Below are 21,762 nucleotides of genomic sequence, written 5' to 3'. Positions count from 1 at the left end.
GTTCCAATGTATAGACAGTCCAATATAACCATCAGAGTTAAGGCTGACTTTGAGCTGGAAAGAGGTGCAGGAGGTGGGCCGATCCAATGCGATCTAGACAAAGTAAGTGTTTGCAACGTAGGCATATGTTGATGGTAGTCGCTGGCAAACGAGACGGATCATACCTGTTTAGAGGAAGGAGGATAGAGGAAGAAGAACAGAGGAGAGGCAGAGAAGGAGAAGGAGCCAGTACGAAGTACTACAGATTAGAGAAAGGAAGTTGGGGACATGATAAACCCGGATCCTGAGTAATGATGATAGTACAGTAAAGAGGCAGAAGGTCATCTGATAGCTATGATGTCATTAGAAGATGTGGGTACAGTTGCCAGGGGATAGTCACATTAGGAGAAAACAGGTCTAGGTGGAAGATACAACTTCCCGTTCGGTATAGCAGGGACAACATCAGCTAACCAATGTATGGTACATAGAGGACGAAAGGAAAATGTTCCACTGAAGCCAGGTGTTTATGTAGCGAGTAGTAGCCTCCCGGGTTTGGGCGATGAGATCCTCCATCCTCTGCACCAATGCAACCTCCTGGAACCAATCATCTAGAGAAGGGGGTTCCATTCATTTCCATTTGCGTGGAATGACCGACTTTGCTGCCTTTAATAAATGTCTAATGAGGGATCGTTTGTATACATACATGGGCATGAGGAACATAAAAAATAACGTCGCCTCCAGTGGTTTCGTGGATAACTCTAATTACCACTTCCCAGAAGGACCTCACTAGATGGCAGCTTCACTAAATGTGTGTCATGAAGCCACTCGGTGCACCGCAGAGCCAACAGTTATCAGGGACCAGGGGATACCATTTATGGAGTGCGGTAGAACACGGTACCATCGAGAGACTATTTTAAAGCTGGTCTCTTGGGCACAGGTGGCCAAAGAGGCCTTATGGGAGAAGTAGAAGCAGCGCTTCCACTGTGCTTCAGTGAATTGTTTGTTCAATTCCCATTCCCAGGCTTTGCGGTATGAGACGGGCTGCTGTGAGCCTTTGGTGAGAAACAAGTGATAAAGTGTGGAGCAAGTGTGCGAGGGGGGGGGGTTGAAGGATATGCATAATTGCGCAAAGTCAGTTAATGTGCGGTAGAGGGTTGCATGTTTTTTAGTGGTAGTATGGAAATGTTTCAATTGGTTGTATTCATAAAAACCTGTCTAGCGGAACGCATGGCATCTGATCGTATCGTGGCCAATGGAAGTATAGAGGAGTCAGTCAGAACATGCAAAAAGTGAAGAGGATGTTGGAGGGTTCCACCAAGGAATGACCATTGGGCTTGACTGGGGGGGGAAATCTGAATTATCAGTGATTGGGGTCAGTGGACCTAAGTTATCTATAAGGGAGCCGCCTGACCTCGTTAAGCGTAGCATCATAAGGGTTTGTGAGATAGTGAAGGAGGCCTGGAGTGTACCCCTTTTAAAGAAGTGCTGTGTCCAGGGGAGAGTGGAGAGAGCGGCAGGGCAAATGGCTTGGGCCAAGTGTACCCACAGTTTAGAGTCTTGGTTATGGAAAAGGTCAAGGATGCGCGCATGGGCTGTAGCTAGATAATAAAGGCGGCAATCCGGCAGACCCACCCCACCCGCATCCTTAGGGCGAGTGAGAACAGCCCTATTCATCTGGGGGCGACCAGATAAAGGATCCAAAACATCTTTGAATGCGGAGCCAAAAGGACGAAGGGACGAAGATGGGGATGGTCTGCAGGAGATACAGCAGTCTAGGGAGCAGGTTCATTTTCAAAATGTTAATTCTCCCAAACCAGGAGAAGTCCTGTTTATTCCAAGTGGTCAGATCTCTATGGAAGGATGCCAATAAGGGAATGAAGTTAGCGGAGTACAATTGCGAAAGATTGTCCAGAATACGTATTCCCAGATAGGTTATGCCTTCAGAAGGCCATGCAAAAGGGAAGTTCATTTTAAGGGTGGCAACCAGAGGGTCTGGTACGGACACATTTAGGGCCTCGGATTTGGATAGGTTGATTTTAAAATTGGACCATGTTCCAAATCGAGACAGTTCCGACATCAAGGAGGGAAGTGAAATATGCGGGTTCGTGAGATAGACCAGGAGGTCGTCAGCAAATGCAGAGCATTTAAATTCTACTCCCCCTATAGAAATACCCTGTATGTCCGGATTGTCTTGAATAGAAGCCATAAGACATTCCATAATCAGAACATAAAGAAGAGGGGAGAGGGGGCAGCCCTGCCTAGTGCCATTACATATGGTAAAGGATTCTGACAGAGAGCCGTTAATTTTGAGTCGCGCTGAGGGACACTGATAAAAGGGCAAAAATTCTAGCAATGAAGGAAGGGCCTAATCCTATATGTTGGAGGATGGAGTAGAGAGCGGACCAGGAGATTGTCAAACGCCTTTTCGGCATCTAATCAAAGAATCATGAGGGGTATGTGATGGGATTAAGCATGATGGATAATGTCTAGGGTCTTGAGCTTGTTGTCGCGGGCCTCCCTGCCAATGCACAAAACCCACCTGATCTGGGTGAACCAAGGTGGGTAGATGTTTGTTTAGTTTATTGGCCAGGAGCTTGGCATAAATGTTTAAATCCACATTAAGTAGAGAGATGGGCTTATAACTGGCACACAACTTTACCCTGTTTGTGGAGGACCGCGACATGAGCCAGGGTAGAGTTTGGAGGAAATAGGACTTCAGGGGATATTGTGTTAAAGGATTTGAGAGAGAGGGATGAGAGTTAGTCAGCTAGAAGTTTATAAAATTTGGCAGTATATCCATCCGGTCCCGGACTCTTGCCTCCATATCTATTATGTCTTCTGTGAACAAAACGAGGAAAAGGGGAGGAGGGAGAGTCCTGGGCCCACGGCGGGGGAAAAGGGGTGGAGATGGGCGTAAATGATAAAGGTGGAAGTATTACGTGTGGAAATTTTTAGCAATATCAGGTGTAGTGTCGTCTAAAAGGCCTGTTGTACATTTAAAGCAGGGGATATAGGATTTGGAAATTTGGCCTCTCATTGCTCTGGCTAACATGCGGCCACTCTTGTCACCATGTTCCTAGAATCCACTACGGCAGATTTGCAAAGTTTGTTTATGTGCCGAGTCTGAAAGACGTCTGGTCTCCTGTCGAGCACACTGTAGGTCACGTACAATTGAGAGAGAGAGAGTGTGTATGTTTATGTGCCAGCTCAAGAGAGGAGACTTTCTGTAGGGCAAACTACAGGAGATGTGGTGTCGTGGGTATGTACAGATACAAAGTGACCCACTGATTGTTTCAGGTCAGAGAGACAGACCTCATCCAGGAAGAGAGAGTCACATGGAGCCTCCACGTCCAGGAGGTTTTAGTGAGAAAGGGGAGTTGCAAAGTGCAAAATACAGGGGCATGGTCTGACCACAAAATATTACCGATGCATGTGGAAGTCACCCAAGGGAGAACGGGATGTTGGAGGAGTATATAGTCCAGACGACTGTAGGTGCCATACGGAAGGGAGTAATAACCATAATCCCTATCAGTGGGATGTTGGAGGCGCCATGCATCGCACATCTGCAGGCGCAGTAGAGCACATTTGACTTTTTTTAATGGCATTGTAAGCCACACTCGAGCGATCGTTGGAATTGTCCAGGGTCGGATCTAGGTTAAGATTAAAATCTCCACAGAGCACTACAGTGCCCCGGACTAAAGGGAGGGCTGTTAAAAATGATACTTGGCCATGGTTAGGGCACAGGCATTGATAACGGTAAATTCTCTGCCTCCGATTATGAGAACTAAAATATTATAACAGGCTTCAGTGTCAGCCGCATAAGTAATTATTTGGTGGGTGAGGGATTTATGAATAGTTATTACAACTCCACGGGATCTCGCTAGTGGGTTGTTGTTAAGGTGCCAGGGCGTGTAGAATCTGTGTTTGATGGTGGGTGTGTGACCTTCCTTAAAACGTGTTTCGTGAAAACAGGCAATGTGGACCTTACGTCTGTGCAGTTGATGGAGGATCTGTGCCTATTTCTCCGGAGTGTTCAGCCCCCTTGGCATTGAATAAAGCTACTGTGACATCCACCATCAGTTCGATTGGGGGGGATCAGTATGCCGACCATCTGCGCTAGCGAAAAAACACATGGGTCCAGGTTTGTCAAGGGGGAAGAGAGGAGGGAAGATAGCCGAAGAGAGGAAACCGAGAGCTATGGAGAGAAGACACAGCATTAAAATACAGGAAAAACAACAACAAAAAAGGCAGTATCAGGGAGACTGCCACGTAACCTAAGTGTAAACATTCAGGAGACCATAGGGCACTAGAAGCGCCCTGGAATGGTCCAAAACGTACGAGGGGGATGTAACAGCTATGCATCAGAGCCATCGGTGCCCCTGACATAATGATAAAGTGGCTTTGATCGACTGGCAAAATAACTAAGCAACATGTGATTAAACAGGGAAAGTAACTTTACAGGAGTAGGGTCAGGTAACGGGGGAGTACTCTAAAGTTAGTCCACATATGTGGCGAGACAGTTTACTACGGCAAGCTAAGAGTGGTATGCTATGTAGCCACAAAACAATGAGCAATGTCCACAAATATTAAGCAGATCACGCAGTGTCCCAACGGAGGGGAGGGCTGTACGTTCCGGTCGATGTCTGGATATCCTCCTAGGTCCCCGCTGAGGACGACCCTCTCGTGGAGATGGAAGGGAAGATTGGTGGTCTGCTGGCAGTGTTGGACAGCAAGGATGGCCAGTCCGGCAGAAACAGGTGAGGGAGACGCAAGTCTCGCAGAAAGTGGAGGGCGGTCATCAGGTGACCTCAAGGTAAGTACACATCCTTCATGTCGGATTATCAGTGAGAAAGGGAAATCCCAACGGTAGGAGAGATTCCGCTCACGTAATTTCACCAGTAATGGTTTGAGGATCGACCTTTGCGCCAGCGTGTGCCTGGATAAATCGGGTAGGATGCGTATTTGAGCGCCTTGATGCCGGATTATGGACTGCTGCCGGACCTTCTGTAAGATGGAGTCCTTGATGGCATAAAAATGAACACGGCATATCGCATCTCTTGGACGATATTCATCTAGGCTAGGTGGACGTGGAGCACGGTAGGCATGGTCAAGTTCAACATGAGTGTCTGGAGTGAGTGGAGAAGAGGTCAGACGTGGGGACTGATTCAGGGATCCCACGGATTCTCAGACTATTTCTCCTGTTGCGATACTTAATGTCATCCAGATGTTGTTAGAGTGAACAACTGGATGGAGTGATGTTGTACAGTAGATTACAAAGAAGTGAGAGTTAGGGAGTCCGCATCACAGTCTCTTTCCAGTGTCTCGACCCTATTAGTAACGAAGGAGAGCTCAGTATGAAATTGAGCGAATTCTAGTCTGCATTCCTCCACAATTTGTTTAGCAAAGGACGACATGTCATCCTTAGCAGGTATTGCTTGAACCAACTGGCGTATGTCCGATAGGGTTGCAAGCCTGTTAGCACCATGACATGTTGGATTATAAACAGGTACAAACATAGGAAGAGGCGTGTCCTGTCGGAAGATAGCCGGAAGCCCCTCGAGGGTCAGAGGAGGTGAAATCCCAATTGGCTGTGAAGCAGTGTTCAGAGGCCCATAGTGTTGGGAATGGCCAGTCGATAATGCCCATTGTGAGGGGAGCGAAACCGCACAGGCTGCATGCACGGCAGGAGGGGAGATGCGTGGGGACTCCCCCCAAGAGAAGCTAGAGGACCACTCTGGGGATCCCACAGCCACCTGCTGGCCCTGTTAGGAAATATAGGGCACTGGTGCCCCGACGTTACTAGAGGAGACATGAATTAGGGGTATAGGGCCCTTGTACTCCCAGTCTGTTCGCCATGAAGTCTGCTGTGCAGTTTCCCCCATGGACGGGGTAACGCCTCAGGGCGTGCGGGATGATGTCCGGTGGGTTCCGGTTGATTGGAGACAAACAGCAGTAATGCAGACAGCTTTGTGTCTGGTGACTGGGTCACATGTGGCTGCGGCCTGGAGCAGGCATCGTCCAAGTGCTGGCAGCCTGCAGGCTGAACTTTGGCAGGAGGAATTAAATCCTCCGCTGTGGAGACCCTGGATTCCTGCAGGGATCCAGAGTCTTGAGGATCCTGCAGGGTCGAAGACAAAGCTGCCACGTAAAGGGGTCCGGAGTCCCAGGTCAGATGCAACCCAGCGGGCCCCCGAGTCCAGTCGGCTATCTTGTGCGGCTGCCGCCGCAGACATTGGTCGATGGGCAGCAATCTCCCCCGAGTGTTGTGGAGGGAGAGCTAGATGTGCTGCCGACAGTTCCTCTGGAGCGGGAGGGTGTCCGGCAAGGGTGAACGATCCGGGCAGGCTCAAGGGTACAGATGGTCGGCCATCTTGCGTCCGGGTCTGGGCCTCAAGCCCCGATTTCCCCTTGTGGTGATGAGGAATGAGTCGAGGGTCTCGTCCTCGGTTTTTGGATGCTTTCCCCATTTCAAAAGCTGGATACCAGTCGATTTAATAAGGTATAGTCAGGGAGCTCAGGAGGACACGTCTTCACTGCTCCATAGCTGGCCACGACCTCTTATATTTTTTTTATTATTATGGTCTGTCCCTCAATGATCAGAGAAGACCTTTGGGGGAAATCTTATTTTATAAATTTATTAATTTTTTTTACACTATACCTTTCCACTGTAACTGGGGCTGTACAGCAGACCCAGTTACAGGGTAAAAAATCCGCCCTGCTATAGTAACTATTGTTACCGATAGGGCTGTGCTGGGTTTAGTTAGACCCAGCAGCAGCCTCCTACTACTGGCATCCAGCGATCATGTGCTTGAAAAAGACCCATGTGTGTGTCGAAACGTTACAGGACTTTATTGGGGTTTTGTTAATAAACTATCTTATTTGCCACATGGATGAAGTCATGGATTTTTGACAGTCACATGACCACCGGGACCAATAAAAATATCGGCAGATGTACTGGCTCTATTCTATGCACAGTGCTCATTGAGCGGTGTACGTGAGTACAGAGGCAAAAGCGGTAAAAACCACTTCAGCGTTCTCTGAAGGCTTCTTTGCAGTCTCGGACTGCTGGTCACCCGACATTGTGACAGTGTTCCGTCGCTTTGGACAGAATCAATAGCACAGTTGACTGCGCTATGGATTCCGTCCGAAACAGAACCCTGTCACAACGGTGACAGACGGAAACCATTAGCTAGGTTTCCGTCACCATGGAGTTCAATGGTGAGGGAAACGGAAGATGAGGTTTCCGTTTGACTTTCCGCTGAGGCGTTAACCCGACATAAACCTGCGACGGAACCCCTCAGTGGAAAATAACGATGTGAACAAGCCCTTTGCTGTCTTGCCTTCTTCGATTTACCTATCAATGGCTATAATGTTATAGCTGAATGGCGTATATCCTATGAAAAACAAAAAAACAAAAACATAAGTACACTGTATGGACAAAAGTATTGGGACACCTACACATTGCACCTACAGGAGCATTTATGACATCACATTCTAAATACAATTATGGAAGTAATATGGAGTTAAACCCCCCTTTGCAGGTAAAATATCCTCCACACTTCTGCGAAGGATTTCTACAAGATTTTGGAGGGTGTCTGTGGGAATTTTTGCCAATTCATCTAGAAGAATATTTGTAGGTAAAACAACGATGTTGAACGAGGGGGCCTAGCTCGCAATCTCAATTCTAGTTCATCCCAAAGGGGTTCAATGGGGTTCAGGTCAGGGTTCTGTACAGGCCATTTAAGTTATTCCACACCAAACTCACCCAACCATGAGCTTGCTTTGTGCACTGGTGCACAGTAATGCTGGAGCAAAAAAAGGTCTTTCCCCAAACCGTTCCCAGAAAGTTGGAAGCATACAATTGTCCAAATTGTCTTGGTATGCCGACGCATGAAGATTTCCCTTCACTGGAACCAAGGGGCTTAGACCAACCCCTAAAAAAACAACCCCATAGCATTATACCTTCTCCACCAACTTTTGCCGTTGGCACAATGCAGTCAGGCAGGTAACGTTCTCCTGAAATTCTCCCAGACTCGTCCATCAGACTGCCAAATAGAGACGCGTGATTCATAGTTCCACAGAACACATTTCCAGTTACAAAGTTCAGTGGAAGCGTTCTTTACACCACTTCATCCGATGCTTGGCGTAGCACTTGGTGATGGAAGGCTTGCATGCAGCTGCTCGGCCATAGAAACCCATGCCATGAAGATCTCAGAGCAAAGTTTTTGTGTGGATGTTAAAGAGACTCTGTCACCACATTATAAGTGCCCTATCTCCTACATAAGGAGATGGGCGCTGTAATGTAGGTGACAGGAATGCTTTTTATTTAAAAAACCGATCTTTTTTCACAACGTTAGGAGCGATTTTGATTTATGCTAATGAGCTTTATTAATGCCCAAGTGGGCGTACTTTTACTTTCGACCAAGTGGGCGTTGTACAGAGGAGTGCATGACGCTGACCAATCAGCATCATGCACTCCTCTCCATTCATTTACACTGCACTAGCGATATAGTTATATCGCTATGTGCAGCCTCATACACAAACCCTAACATTACTACAGTGTCCTGATAATGAATACACATGAAATCCAGCCTGGACGTCATGTGTACTCAGAATCCTGACACTTCTGAATCTTTTCTGTGAGATTCCAGCAACGGATACGAAATCTCGTTTACATCCGTGATCTCGCGAGATTTGGTTTCACTTGCCGGAATCTCACAAAAAAAAGAGTCAGAAGTATCAGGATTCTGAGTACACATGACGTCCAGGCTGGATTTCATGTGTATTCATTATCAGGACACTAGTAATGTTAGGGTTTGTGTATGAGGCTGCACATAGCGATATATCTATATCGCTAGTGCAGTGTAAATGAATGGAGAGGAGTGCATGATGCCAATTGGTCAGCGTCATGCACTCCTCTGTACAACGCCCACTTGGTCGAAAGTAAAAGTACGCCCACTTGGGAATTAAGAAAGCTCATTAGCATAAACCAAAATCGCTCCTAACGTTGTGAAAAAAGATCGTTTTTTTAAATAAAAAGCATTCCTGTCACCTACATTACAGCGCCCATCTCCTTATGTAGGAGATAGGGCACTTATAATGTGGTGACAGAGCCTCTTTAAAGAGGCTCTGTCACCAGTTTATAACTGCCCTACCTTCTACCTAATCTAATAGGCGCTTTAATGTAGATAAGTAATGTGGTTTTTTTTCCTCAAAAATAAACGTTTTAAAAAAACAAAGTTATGAGCATTTTAAGTGGAGGCGATGTCTGGTCATACTCCAGTCGCTTGTGTGAAGGAACTACGGGAGTGATAGCACAGCGTGATCAAGCTGTGCCGTGGATTAAGCTGGACATGAATGAAGAGAAGTGTATGACGCTGAGTCAGCATCATACACTTCTCTTTACTACGCCCACTTGGTCAAGAGTAAAAAAACGCCCACTTGGGCATTAAGAACAAATTTGCATAACACTCAAAATGCTCATAACTTTGTAAAAAATAAATGTTTTAAAAAAAAAAAAAAACTAAACAAAACATTACTTATCTACATTAAAGCGCCTATTAGATTAGGTAGAAGATAGGGCAGTTATAAACTGGTGACCAGTGGCGGATCCCCATATGGGCGTTTCGGGCGGTCGCCCAGGGCCCAAGGCTTGCAGGGGGCCCATAGCTTCCCACACCGCACACAAGTGAAACAAAACTCTCCAGGGCTGCTGCTGCCGGCCGCATTCTAGTGATCATCGGTCCCACGTGCTGATAAAGAGGCGGGGGGAATGTGCAGGGGGAGTCAATTGCGGCCAGGGAACAGGGGCACAGCACATCAGCTGTAGAGAGCAGACTGTCAGAGATTGTGATGGGCAGGTGCTGGAGTCTCCCTGACAGTCTGCTCCTCTGTGTAGCTGTACACTGTCCCTCCTGTTTAAATCTCCAGCAGCTGCCTGATAACGGCAAAACTGAAACTAGAGGGTGAAGGACCTGTGGTGACGTCACAGTCACATGATTAAGGTCCTGGAGGCTGCCAGAGACAAGCACCGCAGAGGAAGAGACTGGTAAGTAAGTGTGTGTGTGTGTGTGTGTGTGTGTTTGTTAATGTAAGTCTATATAGTGTGTGCTGTGTATATAGTTTCTATAATGTAAGTCTATGTAGTGTGTGTGTGTTTTTGTGTGTGTGTGTGTCATAATGTAAGTCTATAGTGTGTGCTGTGTATATAGTGTGTGCTGTGTATATAGTGTGTGCTGTGTTTATAGTGTCTATAATGTAAGTCTATATAGTTTGTGTGGTTTGAATATATAGTGTGCGGTGTTAGTGTGAATTGTATATAGGGTGTTTAATCTTACATTTTTTGTGTGCAAAATAATTTCCCACCCATAGAGCCCTCTGCAGTAAGTCAGATGCTCAGAACCCCCCCCCCCCTGCAGTATAATCTCCCCCATGGAGCCCTCAGTAGTTATTATACTGCAGGGGGGGAGGGGGCAGAGCGTTTGATTGACTGTTCAGGGTTCTATAGGGGAATAACGCCTTCCCCCCCCCCCCCAAGAGCCATAAGGGCAGATTTACACGAACGTGTAATACGTCCGTGCAACGCGCGTGCTTTTCACGCGCGTCACACGGACCTATGCAAGTATATGGGGCAGTGCAGACTGTCAGTGATTTTTGCGCAGCGTGAGTCCGCTGCGTAAAACTGACGACATGTCCTATATTTCTGCGTTTTTTGAGCATCACGCACCCATTGAAGTCAATGGGTGCGCGAAAATCACGCATGCCTCACGGAGGCACCTCCGTGGGACGTGCGTGATTTGCTCAACAGCAGTATAACTATGATTGCAAACAGAAAAGCACCAGGTGCTACAAACATACAGAGTGTCATAATGATGGCGGCTGCGCGAAAGGCACGCAGCCGCGCATCATATGGTGATGACACACAGAGCTGTTAAGTGCCTTTTGCGCGCGCAAAACGCCGCATTTTTTGCGTGCGGAAAACGCACACGCTCGTGTAAATCCGCCCTAAGTGTCAGACACTTAGACCCTCCCATAGGGCACTCAGAAGTCAGTCAGATGCACTGGGGAGGGGTGTCTGACTGCTTAAAGGGTAACAACCGAAACTTTTTAAAAAAAATTACATGTCATAGTGACATGTCAAATGTTCTAATCGGTCAGGGTCCGGGCACTGAGACCCCACCAATCGCTGAAACAAAGTGGCAGAAGCGCTCAGGTGAGTGCTTTGCCACTTTGTTTCTGATCGTCTTTGCTCTGATAGCCGAGCATGCGGTCTATGGGCACAACAGAAAGTCTATGAGTCCGTACACCGCACCGAGAAAAGACAGTCAGAAATTAAGTGGAACAGCGCTCACCTGAGCACTCCTGCTGCTTTGTTTTAGTGATCGGTGGTGGTCTCAATGCTGGGACCCCCATCAATCAAAACTTCTGACATATCACTCTCACGATGACACACAAAATGTTTTTTAAAAGTTTAGTTACCTCTTGGGGACTGAATTTATTGGTTTGAGTTAATGTGTGGGCCTGGGTCTTAATTTGCTTAGGGGTCTGGGGTATAAGACAATTTATGGTGTTTATTTCTGAATTTTTATGTTGCTATAGAAGCTGAAAATGGCTACAGAATCAAGGGGAAAAGATTTCTCATCAGGAAACTCTACAGTCATCAGGAGAAGTCGCCATAACGGTCTGTGTCAGATGGAGAAGAAAAGAGAACGACCCATCAGTGAAGACATCTCCTGTGAGTCATTGCATTTATAGATCTGTCCCCTCTCCTGACATGTCAGTTATCGGAAATCCTTGTATTCCACATAAAGTCTTTGTGTACCCAGTACTAATAGACAAATGCGTGTTACCATTCCCCTTGTCAGGAGGATGTGTCCCTACACAGTGTGATACTGTCAGCGATGGTTGGAGACTGTCAGTGTGTAGGGACACAGCCCTTTGACAAGGGGAATCGTAGCACCCATTTGTCAATGCTCACACAGAAAGGTGGTGTTTAATATAGACATGACGTGGCAGGGCGGTGGTGGACAAGGGGGCCCAAGCTTGTGGAACAGCCCAGGGCCCATGGTTTACTTAATCCGCCACTGCTGGTGACAGAGTCTCTTTAATCTCAGAGAAGTTTTATAAGCAGTTATTGAGTTATTGAGAGCGTTGGCGACTTTTATGCACTATGCGTGACCCTGGTCTGCCACTTTGTGGCGGAGTTGCTGTGGCTCCTAAACACTTCTACTTTGCAATAATGCCTTTCACATTTGATCGTGGAATATCTAGGATGGAAGACATTTCACAAACTGACTTCCTATTACAGGACCAGGCTCAAATTCAGTGAGCTCTTTAGAACGACCCACTAGTTCACAAATCACTGTAAAGGCAGACTGCATGGCTAAATTATTGATTTTATATACCTGTGGCAATGGGACTGAATGAGACACCTGAATTCAATGATTAAGAGGTATGTCCCAATACTTTTGCCCATATGATGTACTTGTAAATAAAGGTTGCATTTAGGAGAATAGCCATATTTTTGCTGGATTATGCAAGGAATAAACATCAACCACGCAGAAACATCGAGTTCCTATAAAAAAAAGATTGCAGGATAAATATTCCTGTAAATTTAAAGGCCAATTACTTATGAGTCAACTTCATGGCAAAAATTACACCACGAAAACAAAAGAAGGATAAAAGGAATTTTCCAAGTCACTGAATATCCCTTTAGGTATAGTTAAAACATATTTCCAGATAAAAATCTGTTGGGGCATATGTCGGAGAGTTTACAATAATACAACTACATATGTTCCATCACATAAGTCAAATAAGTCGCACCAAGCACTTGCACCACACACAAACATCAATAAAGTTTGTACATTTTACACTGTCCCGATCCCGTGCGTACACGATCTTTAGCTGAAAATCTTCTGACCACTTGTTTATCGATACCCATTACACGCTACACTCATAGCGATAACGATTATCACTAAACAGGAATGTCCAATACATTTCTGATGGATGGAAACAATTTCCGTCATTCAGAAAATAAATTTTCATCCACAGACAGTCACCATAAATGATCGCTTCCAACTAGTTCCACTAAAAAAAACATTAAAAAAAAATAATAATTGTTTTAGTTAACACAGTTAGGCTTTGTTCACATCTGCGTCAGGGCTCATGTCGGAACGGAGCCCTGACTGAAACAAACATGAACCAGAGGTTTTGACGGAATCAACAGCGTTGTCGACTACGCTATAGATTCCAAAATGACGGAACCCTTGCACAACCGAGACAAACGGAACCATTGGCAACGGATCCTTCACCATTGAAATCAATGGTGATGGAAACCTAAACCTCTGGTTTCCGTTTGTGTCAGTCAGGGCTCCATTCCGACGGAAAGCGCAGACGGAACAGAGCCCTGACGCAAATGTGAACAAAGCCTTAATTAAAGCAGATCGGTCAGACATTTATGCTGCCCTATCTGAGGGTAGCATAAAAAAAGTGAAAAACACACCGATTTACGCGTGCTATCAATTATTAGTTAATGCTCCGTAGTTTAGGAGTAGAACTTATACTTGCCACCAGCACCAGAAGTATGAGTCCAATTTTATTCATATATTCAAGCATCCCCCGCAGCGGCTGATTTTAATACAAGATTGCATGACGGTGCCTGTGTGCATAAGGTGCGGAGAGGCATTTTGACAATGTGCCAGTTATCTTTCAGAAAATATACACACTACCGGTCAAAAGTTTTGGAACACCTACATTTTTCCAGTTTTTATAGATTATATATATATATATATATATATATACACACACACACAGCTTAATGTCTTAAATGTACTTTGAAATGAAAGCATAGAATAAACAAGTTAAGATGAATAAAAATAATGGATTAACTTTGTTTCAACAAACTAAATCTAGTTTTTTGAATATTCAAATTAGCCACCTTAAGGTGATATAACAGCTTTACACAAATCGAGGCATTTTTTTCTACAATATTCAGATATTGTTCAGAAATTTCTTCTCGACATTGTTGCAGAAGTTCCCACAAATGTACTGTACTTGAAGGTTGCTTTGCTTTCACCATTCTGTCCAGTTCATCCCAAACAAGCTCAATGGGGTTTAAGTCTGGAGAGTGTGCAGGCCATTCCATTCTTTGAAGCCTACCGGCTTCTTCTGGTCTTCTTAGGTAGTTCTGACATAACCTAGAAGTATGTTTTGGACCATTGTCTTGCTGCAATACAGAGTAGACGTACACCAGAGGGTATTGCATGGCATATCAAAATTCTGTATCAAAATGCTTTTTCTCCAGCGTGCCGGTAACCCTGTGCAAGTTACCAAATCTGGATCCAGCAAAACAGCCCCCAGACCCTCACGCTTCCTCCTCCATGTTTGAGAGTTGGTGTCACACACTGAGGAAGAATCCATTCACGTACTCTACGACGTACAAGAACCCTGCGTGATGTACCAAAGATGTCAAATTTAGATTTTTCAGTCCATAAGACCTTCTTCCACTCTTCAGTAGTCCAATGGAGGTGCTGCTTTGTCCAGGCAAGTCTTTTCTTCATTTTTCAATCTTAGCACTGGCTTTCTTATGGATATTCGACCTGTCAAACCTGCAGATAGAAGTCTTCTCTTCACAGTTGAAATGGAAACTTGTTTATTTTTTGCTGAATTAAGCTGGGCTTCAAGATTTTGTGCTGTGAGGCGGCGATCACGCCAACTGTTGACTCTTAACCCCTTCCCTCCGCAGCCATTTTTCAGATTTTCACTTTTGTTTTTTCCTCCCCACCTTCCAAAAGCCATAACTCTTTTATTTTTCCATCAATATTGCCGTATGAGGGCTTGTTTTTAGCGGGACGAGTTGTAGATTTTTACAGCACCAATTTTTGTACCATATAATGTAGTGGGAAATTAGAACAAAAAAATTATGTGCGGTGGAATAGGAAAAAAAAAACAGCGATTCCTCAACATTTTGGGTTGTTTTTTGTTTTTACTGCGTTCACCGTACGGTAAAAACGGCATGTTAACCTTTATTCTGCGGGTCAATACGATTACAGCGATACCAAATTTATATAGTTTTCTTTAAGATTTACTACTTTTACAAGGAAAAAACTGATTGTTAAAAATAAAATTTGAGTTTTGTCGCCACGTTCTGAGAGCCATAACGTTTTTATTTTTCTGTCGATTTAGCGGGTGAGGGCTTATTTTTTGTGGGGCGAGCTGCAATTTATATTGGTACCATTTTGGGGTATGTGAGACTTTTTGATCACTTTTTATTTAATTTTTGTGGGAGAAGGGGGGACCAAAAAACAGCAATTCTGATGTTTTTAATTTTTTACGGCGTTCACCGTGCGGACTAAATAATGATATATTGTAATAGTTCAGACTTTTACGGACGCGTCGATACCAGTTATATTAGCTTTTTCTTTTTTTTACATTGTGCTTGAGGGAAAATGGAAAGGTTTTTTTTTGAGCTTTTAATTATTTTATTTGTTAAAAAAACTATTTTACGGTTTCTTACTTGTTAGATCGCTTGCACGATATACTGCAATACTAATGTATTGATGTATATCGCGATTCTGACAGTCTCCTATGAAGCCCTGCACAGGCAGTGCGTCATAGGAATACAAAGATGGCGGACCTGGGGGACTTCGTCAGGCTACCGTGCCAACCAACGGCTCCCCCCGATCTTGCCGCGGCGGGGGGGTCGTTGGGACGTTACAGGGGGTCGCCCCCTGTTTTTAGTCATTTAAATTCAGCGATCGCTATTGAACGCTGCATTTAACGGGATAAACAAGCGGGATCGCGCTCGAACGGGATCCCGCTCGTTACCCGGAAGTGTCGGCTGTAACACACAGCCGACACAGTCGCTTTATGGAGCGGTCTCAGCCCGCTCCATATTGCACCACCCGGCGTGCGCCGTATATATACGGCGGATGTCGGGAAGGGGTTAAAGACTTGTCATCTGATTTTGTAGTGGCCTTTGGTCTGCTAGACCTCTTCCTGTCAAGAGTTTCCACCAGTTTCCAAGTGCCTTTTGATGGTATAGGAAACTGTACTGACTGTCACCTTGGATTTCTTGGTAATTTCTCTATAGAAAAGACCTACACTTCTAAGAGTTATAATTGTCTGCCTTCTTTGTTAATTGCCTTCTTGCAATTATGATAGCAATGTGCTCTGTCCAGATGAGCAAAACAGTCCAAATCCTGCCCTACAGGGTGTTGTAATGCAGTCTGTTCCAACACTGGTTATATAGAATCAGAGGGTTTGAAAGTAATCTCCAAAAGTTGAGACACTTGTAGGAATAGTTTGCATCCAATTTCAAACCATAATTTGTGTTCTGTGCTGCAGAGCAGATGTCCTTGATGTCTTCCCTGAAAAAGGCCCTTTGGTTAAAATCATAAATTCAGACTATTGTTGCGTTTGAGGTAAAAAATTCATATTTTCAGGTTTTAACTTACTTTTCAACCATTTCACATTATTCGCTGTACTAGAACTGTGTTAATGTAGAAAATAACTGGAAAAATGTAGCTGTAATGGTGGGGGGGGGGTAGGGAAACGGACAAGTGAGCCCTAATCTACCCGCCACTCTGTCCCTGCCTACTTGCAACGACCCGCCCTAGGCGACGGGGTACAACTGGGCGGCGGTCCCTGCGCTCAGTAAGTGCATGACAAACACGACAAACAAACAAGGGAATACAAGCAAGGGAAATGGGCAGTTGCTCGCGGAAACACCGTGAGCAACAGAGTAGTGAACGAGCCGAGTCAAGCCGGGAGAGTGCGAGGTACAAAGCGAAAAGCAGAAGAGTAGTCGGTAAGCCGGGGTCTGTATGGAGCAGGATCAAAAAGTAGCAGGAGCTGTAGCTGGGCCAGGAAACCTCAAGGAAAGAATTCACAAGCACAGATGGACAGGAAGAGCAGGCTTAAATAGACCGAGGGCGGGAGCTAGCTGAGTCTGGCCAGGTTGCGATAGGCTCTCCCACTCCTAAGCCTGCCAGCCTGAGTGGAGGAAGCTGGTGTCTGTCTCAGGGATGTACACTCAGGTGTTGACTGATTAATTCTGGGAATTAACCCCGAAGCAGTGCCTGGCAGATCCTTTACAGTAGCTGTTTCTAAAACTTTTGACCGGTAGTATAGGTATAGGGGTTTAGTATGATATTTTATTTTGAACTTTAGGTTTTTGTATACATGTCAAAAGTGTGAAAAAAATTGTCCTGCTGCCAGAAGTGCAAAATGTTTTTAAAAAAACCAAAAAACCTTGGCAGCGAAAGGGTTAAAGGCAACGTACACCTTTGAATTTTTAGGTTTTTTTTTTAAATAAAAATGTGTATCAGTGTGATTGGTGCAACTTAATTAAATTAAAAATAATTTAAACTTTTTGAGATGCAGCGGCTTTATATATTGTATACAGAGCAGATATATCTAGCGCTGAAACCTGTATCCGTCAGATTAGCAGCACTGACGGGTTCAGTGACAGCGGGTCCAGTGTGTCTCTGACACACAGGATCGAGCGGTTACCGATCACGTCTAGGTTCATAACTTAGATGTGATCATAACAGGTGGATCCTGCGTGTCTCCGCTGACACTAAACCCATCAGTCCCGCTGACTTGACGGATTCAGGTCTCAGCACAAGATACAGCTGCTCTGTATACAGGATACAAAGCAGCTGTATCTCAAGAAGTAAAAATAATATTTAATAAAAGGTTTTTACAAAGTTGCACCAATCCCACTGATACACATTACTATTAAAAAAAAAAAAAAGTTTCAATAGGTGTACATAGACTAAGTAAGGTTTTTGATTGGGAATAAGCAGCAGTACCAGGCATAGATCCCTGTACGGACAAACCGCTGCGCCGGTGTAAACAATGAAGAGGACAGGGCACCGCAGCCCCTATATTTTGCTGATCGACAGGGGTCAGACCCCAGCGATCAAACATTGATGGCCCATCCTAAGAATAGGCTATCAATAGAAGTCCTTGACGACCCTTTTTTAAGTATTTTTCTGTCCAACGGTGTAAAAAGTTATATCCATTGTGTTCCAGCCTTTAAAGGGGTGAGAACTTTTTGCAGACACTATGTAAAATCATACACAGGAAGGGTCAGCTTAAGAGCCTGAAAATGAAATAAAATTATAGATAAATATCCATCATTTCCTATTGTCTGTACAGCTATTTAAAAGACTAATTTTGCTGGCAGAAAATGTGGATATGTAACCTTAAAAAAACACACCTGTAAAGCAAAGAGCGACACCACCCATTTCATGCTTCTCAAAAAAAAAACTTTAAATTGTGTGCCATCTGCTAATATTTAAATTGTATGTTCCCCTTTGAGCAGCATTTTACAGTTTACATATGGATAAAATCTACAGTAAAGTAGCTTTCAAATACATTGCATCAGCTGAATTTTAGATTTTCGGGGGGTGGGGGGATTTTAGTAACTCTGCGGGATTCTGAGCTGCAATCCCGCAGTAATCCCTTTTGGCTCTGGTTGGCACAGCACTTGAGCTCATGATTTGCATTTTGGAAAGTATAGTTTTTACATCAAGAAATGTGCAGTAATATGATGTCGAAAAAAGAGAGAGCAATATATTATAGGAGAAACCCAACAACTGTATTCTGGCTTTAATGCAGGATCAGTTTTTAACTGTATTTGCAAGGTTATTAAAATTTTATTATACACACACACACATATAACAAAATGGTACACATAGGATTAGGATGGGGTACACAGCGATAGACTGTGGAGGCATGTCCATTACAATGCCCAATGCCATAATTATGATTAATGCACCTGCCATGCAACTGTCACATAGAATCTGACAATTATGGATTCCCCATGCCAGTCACTCTAAAAGCAACACAATTCAATGCTGTGTTATCCTTCTCGCACGACAATTTCACATAGTCTAAGGCGCTGTTCACATCAGTGTTGCGACTTCCATTTATAACAGAAGCCACAAGACAAAGTCATAAGACAGATACCACCGGCGCCTTATTGACTTCTAATGGGGTCAGTCAGGATCCGTTGTGCAGTCCGTCACTTCGATGAGAAGAACAGCGCTGCATGCTGTGCTATTCTTCCCGTCAAATCTGACGGAATTCACGATGGAGGGTCCAAGGCAAGCCTCCAATGCAAATATGAACAGAGTCCTACAATACTTATGGGCGGAGGCTCACAGCAAAACTTGTAACTCTAGCCTTACCCATAATGGCCAAAAATGATTTTACATTCTGGTAATATTATTTAACGGGATAAAACACAATAAAATGGAAGACTTTAAAAGAACATCATGGAGCTTACCTTCATGTTCTACTCCTGGAAATGACAAATCATCTGCTCCTTGCCACATGGTCTTCCCTGTCTCACCATCACGAAGAATCATTGAATTTCTAATAGGGTTAAGGAATACAACCTGCTGTGGTCTAGAACACAAAGGCTTTCAGCCGAGCATACATTATTTATTGACAGATGCAAAGAGGCTGCCGTGTCTCTTAAAACTCAGGCACGGAGTGAAGAACATATTCAAATGTGGAGACTCCAAAATTAAACGGCACCGGTCACAAACATCAGAGCACAGCAAACAAACAAAGGAGAAGACGAAGTGTTACTCGGAGGCTACACAGCGACGATAAACCGCTGTAAAATCATGATCATGACTTCAATTACTCTCTATGAAGAAATGTGTCCCTGATATTATTGTTGCTTGTAACTTTTTTCACATAAGGAACAACTGAATTTCATATGCAACTGAAAATTGCCATGTAGCCACAGCCTCATTGCAGTTATCAAAAATGAACATGCGGCACCAATCTAAAATGACCCCCTTCTCTTCCAGTCACACAACAGTTGTAAACCCAAGAAAAGATCCTAAGCAATTCAAATAGATATGCCAAAACTTGCATTCACTTTCTCTAAAAGACTCTCCTATGTATTTAAAGGGTTTGTCTCGCCAAGAAAAAAAAAGAAGATTGCACAGCAATCAATCAATCTCCAATCCCGGGCGATCAGCTGGGGAAGCCGCGTCTGGCTATACGTTTCCCCTTCAGCGGCAAATTAATGGCCATCTTTCTAATGCATCGACACTCTGGATTCATCAAAGTTCTGACTCATAGAGAGAGGCCCCGAGTGGGGGACCCTCTCTTTGACGTCCACATGCCCTCAAAAGAGAATATGGATAGAGGTTGTTGACGTGAGGCAACCCCTTTAAACACTTTGGTGGCAAAACCCCTTTAATGACAAGTCAATTTAAAACACCTACTGTGACCCCACTAAACCCACCCACTGGACAGGCCTCTCCACTGAAAAAAAGTGAATGTGGTTACTCAGTACTTTCCATAACTTTAATAATTTTAAATTGAGAGAGTCTGCGCAAACGGGCATGCTTTCCACCAGTGACAGAGTGTCTTGTCGACGTGTTTGGAAGAACTATGTAGATAATCAACTTTAAAGAGGCTCTGTCACCAGATTTTCAAACCCCTATCTCCTATTGCAGCAGATCGGCGCTGCAATGTAGATAACAGTAATGTTTTTTTTTTCAAAAACGAGCATTTTTGGCCAAGTTATGACCATTTTTATATTTATGCAAATGAGCCTTTCTTATGTACAACTGGGCGTGTTTAAAGTTATGTCCAAGTGGGCGTGTATTGTGTTCGTTACATCTGGGCGTTTTTACTTCTTTTACTAGCTGGGCGTTGTGAATAGAAGTGTATGATGCTGACGAATCAGCATCATCCACTTCTCTTCGTTACCACCCAGCTTCTGGCAGTTCACAGACACACAGCGTGTCCTCGCTCATCCGACGCGATGAAGTTCCTGTGGGAGGAAGTGAGTGACGTGACAGCGTGATCTCGCGAGGACACGCTGTGTGTCTGTGAACTGCCAGAAGCTGGGTGGTAACGAAGAGAAGTGGATGATGCTGATTTTAGAAGACCAACGCATTGTCCGATGACCCTTTGTCGGCATCAATAAATGAATGTAATATAATGTGTGTCCCTATTACATGAAATCAATTTGTTTCAGTGTATTGGTCTATAACAAGGATGTTCACACATTGGAGAGGAGTGTAGGTCCTAACAGAATGGCTGAGGCGTTATCTTCTAATGTGATTAAAACAGCTTAAGCCTTCTTTCATCCGGACTATGGACAGAGGGTCACTATTATTAGCAACTTCACACTACGAATTCAAGGAGAGACAGCACCTCCAGAACAGCAGACCTTATTTATAACATATTAAAAGGACTACAAATGCAAGAAAAAGGACCAATCAGTCCCTACAATAAAGCTGGCCACCCACTACACAGAGAGCAGTGGCTTATCTATCAGCAGAACAAAAGGATCCTCATTCTCAACATTTGCCTTTGGGGAAAGTCAGAAAGCCCCATACATATACTGTACGTACAGGATCTGCCAACATTCATGTTTATTGGCAGCTTAACCCTGCTAGAAGTTCCAAACTCCCCACTATTGACTTCAGCAGAATACAAGTAATGAATGATGATGAAAGATAAAGTCCACCATCCAGACTTCTTTTTAATGAATTCTCCGTAATATAAATAGAAAAGAAAAGTAGATCCGGAGTTTTTTGTATATAAAATTTAGCTTTTACTTGTTTCTCTTAAAAAATTACTTTAGAAAAAACACAATTATACAGACAATATATAAAAAATTTACTGAAGTTTTGATGCTCATTCAAAGCCTGTATCCAGTATCGTGAGGTGATACGACATTAACAGCAGTTCATGCGTGTGTGTATATAATGAATCAAGAGTGTTCATCAATTTTCGTGTCTA

General features: G+C 44.3%; 1 protein-coding gene across 1 annotated transcript in view; it reads right to left on the bottom strand.

Annotated features, from left to right (window-relative positions):
* Positions 1–21,762, bottom strand: part of PDE6D (phosphodiesterase 6D) — a 557,644-nt gene that overhangs the window by 8,013 nt on the left and 527,869 nt on the right. The window contains exon 4 of the mRNA XM_075861829.1: positions 19,274–19,362. Within this exon, the coding sequence (XP_075717944.1) occupies positions 19,274–19,362 (89 nt within the window). The remainder of the gene's footprint in view (positions 1–19,273; positions 19,363–21,762) is intronic.

Source organism: Rhinoderma darwinii, chromosome 4, assembly GCF_050947455.1.
Source record: "Rhinoderma darwinii isolate aRhiDar2 chromosome 4, aRhiDar2.hap1, whole genome shotgun sequence".
NCBI lineage: Eukaryota > Metazoa > Chordata > Amphibia > Anura > Rhinodermatidae > Rhinoderma > Rhinoderma darwinii.
This window is presented reverse-complemented; position numbering and strand designations above follow the sequence as displayed.